This window comes from Morone saxatilis, unplaced genomic scaffold (assembly GCF_004916995.1).
Source record: "Morone saxatilis isolate NCDOM2014 unplaced genomic scaffold, NCSU_SB_2.0 Contig22, whole genome shotgun sequence".
NCBI classification, from domain to species: Eukaryota; Metazoa; Chordata; class Actinopteri; family Moronidae; genus Morone; species Morone saxatilis.
Window position 1 is genome coordinate 117,017 of NW_023339785.1, and position 3,914 is coordinate 120,930.

Here is a 3,914-nt window from a genome sequence, read left to right on the forward strand (position 1 = left end):
CTCACTACGTCCGCGCATTCTTGTTTGGTGGCTATTAGACTCCATGTGTGACCTGACGGCATTCACTCCCATCCAGGTGATATTCATTGTCTTTTTACAGACGTGGCAATAAGCCTCTCGGCTGTTACCAACTACTGGCCTAAGCCAATCTCGAGTCCTCTAACCAGAGGTCCGAAAAATTACATTTCCCCTAGACTTCGGCAGCCGTGTGCGATCCATCTGGAGCACAGACTGAGGCGCAAATAGTTTTACCGTCAAACACTGTCGTCACATCATCGATACCTCGAGGTCCTACTCGCACATATAATTTATAATTTATATAAATAAATTCACGTGATTGTTAGGAGATAGACCTGCACCTTACACAAATGAAAAAAAACCTCATAATTGGATAGTGGTTTGTGAAATAATTTAATACCTCGTCAGATGACGTTTATTACTTTTTAATTTAATGGCCTTAATTTTTGCTAATTTCATTTACTATTTTAATACCTTTTACAACCCCGCGGACACCCTGTAATAATGCAATTTGTAGTAGCTGAAAAAAAAAGAGAAAAAAGAAGAAAAGAAATCATACACACAACTGGTGGGCCACATTTTCATCCGAGACATTGTGCAGCTGCTTGATAATAACTTGTGCTTGGAGGTCTGAGTTGTGTCATGTTTTTATTGGTATTTTTGGAGAAGACCATAGGTTTTACAACAGATTTAATAATAAGAATTCAGAGCTCTAATAAGAGAGGGAAAGAGCCAGAGTATCATTCTACCATTGACTGTTGCCATGAGCTGCTTATATTGTCAACAGGCTAACTCCTAATCACCATAGGAAAACAAAAAGAAAACAAGAAAAAACATTTTTGATTTTTTAGTAAATAACATCCAGGGTTGCATCATTCAATTATTTCAAAAACAAAAAGGGAAAACAGTTTTCAGGTTTACATGTTTCAACATTTTCTTGGTAAAAGGAGGGAGTGAAATAATGAAGGAGTGGGGGTGGGGGTGGTTTGAGATGTTTCCACTGGGAGAGAAAAACAGAGGGTCAGCTGACTATTTTCTTAACTTCAGTTTCCAAAGAAACCTTACAAAAAGTCAACATTGAAAGGAGGACAGAGACAGGGATGGATGGGGGGAGGGTGGTATTTGTGTCTGGGGTGGGGGCAGGGGGCTACAGCCTCCACATCCAAAAAACCTGCTTTTTCATTCTTTTCTTTCGGAGTGCAGAGTTTTATTATATATACATATGAATATATAGATAACACAGCACAGTGTGTAAATCTATACATTTCCATTACATAGATAGTTATTATGGAAGGAGAGACACAGACTTTCTGTATGTCGCTTGTCCAGGAAGAGAGACTTGTTGGTCCTGGTCACCAACGCTTCTGCAGCTCTGCTCTAGGCAGAGACCACTCAGAAACCTATGACACACAGACAGAAATACAGGAAGCATCATTACCACAGTGTTCAGAAGCCCACAGATAGCGGTGTCAGAAATACAGCCACACCAACATCTTAGTGTCTGAAAACAGAGATTAGCAGTAAAGAACAGGAAAGAAAAAAGAACAGTAATAGTTTCCTTAAAAAGGTGTCTGAGAAGAAGTACAGTTCTTTTTGGATAAAGCAAGATTCAACTGAAGTCAGAAGTTTACATACACTTAGGTTGAAGACATAAGAGAAGTCCACATATTTAATGTTAAACCATAGTTTTCGCAAACTGGTTAGGATATCTACTTAGTAAATGACAAAAGTACTTTTTTCAAAAATAGTTTACTGATAGTTTACCGTTTACTGTATCACAATTCCTGTGGGTCAGACGTTTACATACACTAAATTGACTGCACTTACACAGCTTGGAAAATGATCTAAAAAAATAAATAAGTAAATAACATTGCACCTCCACAAGTCTGGATCATTCTTGGGAGCGATTTCCAAACACCTGAAAGTACCACATTCATCTGTACAAACAATAGTACAAGTAAAAACACAATGGGCCAACGCAACCGTCATTTGTACCACTCAGAAGGGAGACATGTTCTTTCTCCTAAAGATGAATGCATTTCAGTGCTAAAGTGCAAATTGAGTATTTTCATTCACAGCAAAACAAGTACTATATGGACATTATCTGAAAGGATGCTCAATGTGGAGGAATCATTACCCCAAAACCACCATTAAAAAAATAATTTTGCAACCTGCACATGGGGATAGAGATTTTACTTTTTGGCTTAATGTCCTCTGGTCTGAGAACTGTTGGCTTTAATGACCATTTGGAGGAAAGAGGAGTAGGCTTGCAAGGCGAACACCTTCATCTTAACCGTGAAGGATTTATGTTTTGATACCTTAGAATAAGCCTTTTATATCTACAGACGCAGCGGGTAGCATGGAGTCAACCATGTTGAACTGCCATGTTTTTAACAGTAGCTCAGAAGGGACAAACCTAATACAGCACTAGATAGGGCGTTTGCGTTTTTGCACTTTAAAGGGGAGGGTGACAGAATTGCGACCTGCAACTACACAGCTAGATGCCAGTAAATCCTACACAGTGGATCTTTCAGGACAACAAAGTCAAAGTATTGGCATGGGCATAACAAAGGGCTGACCTCAATCTAATGGAACAGTTGTGGGAAGAACTGAAAAAATGTGTGTGAGCAAGGAGGCCTACAAACCTGACTTCGTTACCTCAGTTCTGTCAGGAGGAACGGGAAAAATTCCAGCAATTTATTGTGAAAAGCTTGTGGAAGGCTACCTGAAATATTTGAGTCAAGTTAAGCAATTTAAAAGGCAATGCTACCAAATACTAACCAAGTATATGTAAATCTGATCTTGCTCTACCCCTCCTGTACAGTCTATTTACAATCACACATGCTCTACTGCAAAGACACAGAGAGATGCATTCTCTGACACAAAAACAGACCAGATAAAGCAAGAGTGAACAACAGTGAACACACCAGAGGGTGCCAATGTCATTCAGTAATATGTTGGTTTAGACTATTGAAAAACATACTGGTAAAGAAATTCGACAGACAAACAGATAGGGAGCTGTAGAAACAGAGAAGCAGAGAGGGGCAAGCTTATGTGTGAGAAATACTGGTAGGTGTGTGGAAAAAAAGTACTGAAGGGAAAAGCAAGGTGAGCAGATTTAAGTAGTTAGTCAAGTAATGAATAAAGTGAATAAGAAAATAATCTACCGAATATTTTCAACATAGATCTCCCCTTACCATTGAATGTCTGCTATTGATAAACAGACATTGATAGACATTAAACATGAATGACAAAAAAAAAAATTAACTAACGCTCTTTGAGAAGTATACTTGTAATTGATTCATATTTCACTAATGGAACAGTACGTCTATTTGAGTACAGATTTTTAGTACTCCTTCCAAGACTGATTAAATCGATACAAAAAAAAAATTGTGGTTAGTTTTTGATTTGTTAAATTCAAACTCAATTGAATGACTGAACTGAGAGTTTGTCAACTTTCTCTCCACTTTGAGGATGAAAAGGGCTGGGCGATGTTTCCATGTATTAATTAATGTGCGATATAGCAGATGACTATAAGGTCAGTTGAGTTTTCAGTGTGGTGCTAGTTGCCACAAGGGTTTTTTAAGTTACCTTAGTCAACCATAAAATGAGTTCAGGTTGCAGCATAATAGTGTTACTACAGGACTGAAAGATTGCTGGTTAGCAGCTCAGGTCCCAGCTCGGCAACTCCGAAACATATTTGAAAGACCACCAGTTTTAAGCCATTTTAGAGTTTTCATACTCTTTTTTTAAAACAAAAATTACTGTTCTATTCCTGCGAACAGGTAAATATGTGTTGGGTGGATGGAGAAATGGAACCTGTGGGAAAATCTTAAGGCCTCTACACAACCAACCCGATTATCGGCCGTTGGATGTCATCGGACAGTCGGGCGAGG

General features: G+C 38.6%; 1 protein-coding gene across 3 annotated transcripts in view; it reads right to left on the reverse strand.

Annotated features, from left to right (window-relative positions):
- Positions 1-649: 649 nt before the first annotated feature.
- csnk1a1 (casein kinase 1, alpha 1) overlaps positions 650-3,914 on the reverse strand; it is a gene marked incomplete at its 5' end in the record, with an annotated part of 21,194 nt that continues 17,929 nt past the window's right edge. For all 3 annotated transcript variants that reach the window (XM_035669204.1, XM_035669202.1, XM_035669200.1), the window contains 1 exon segment: positions 650-1,418. In XM_035669204.1, coding sequence (XP_035525097.1) covers positions 1,411-1,418 — 8 coding nt within the window.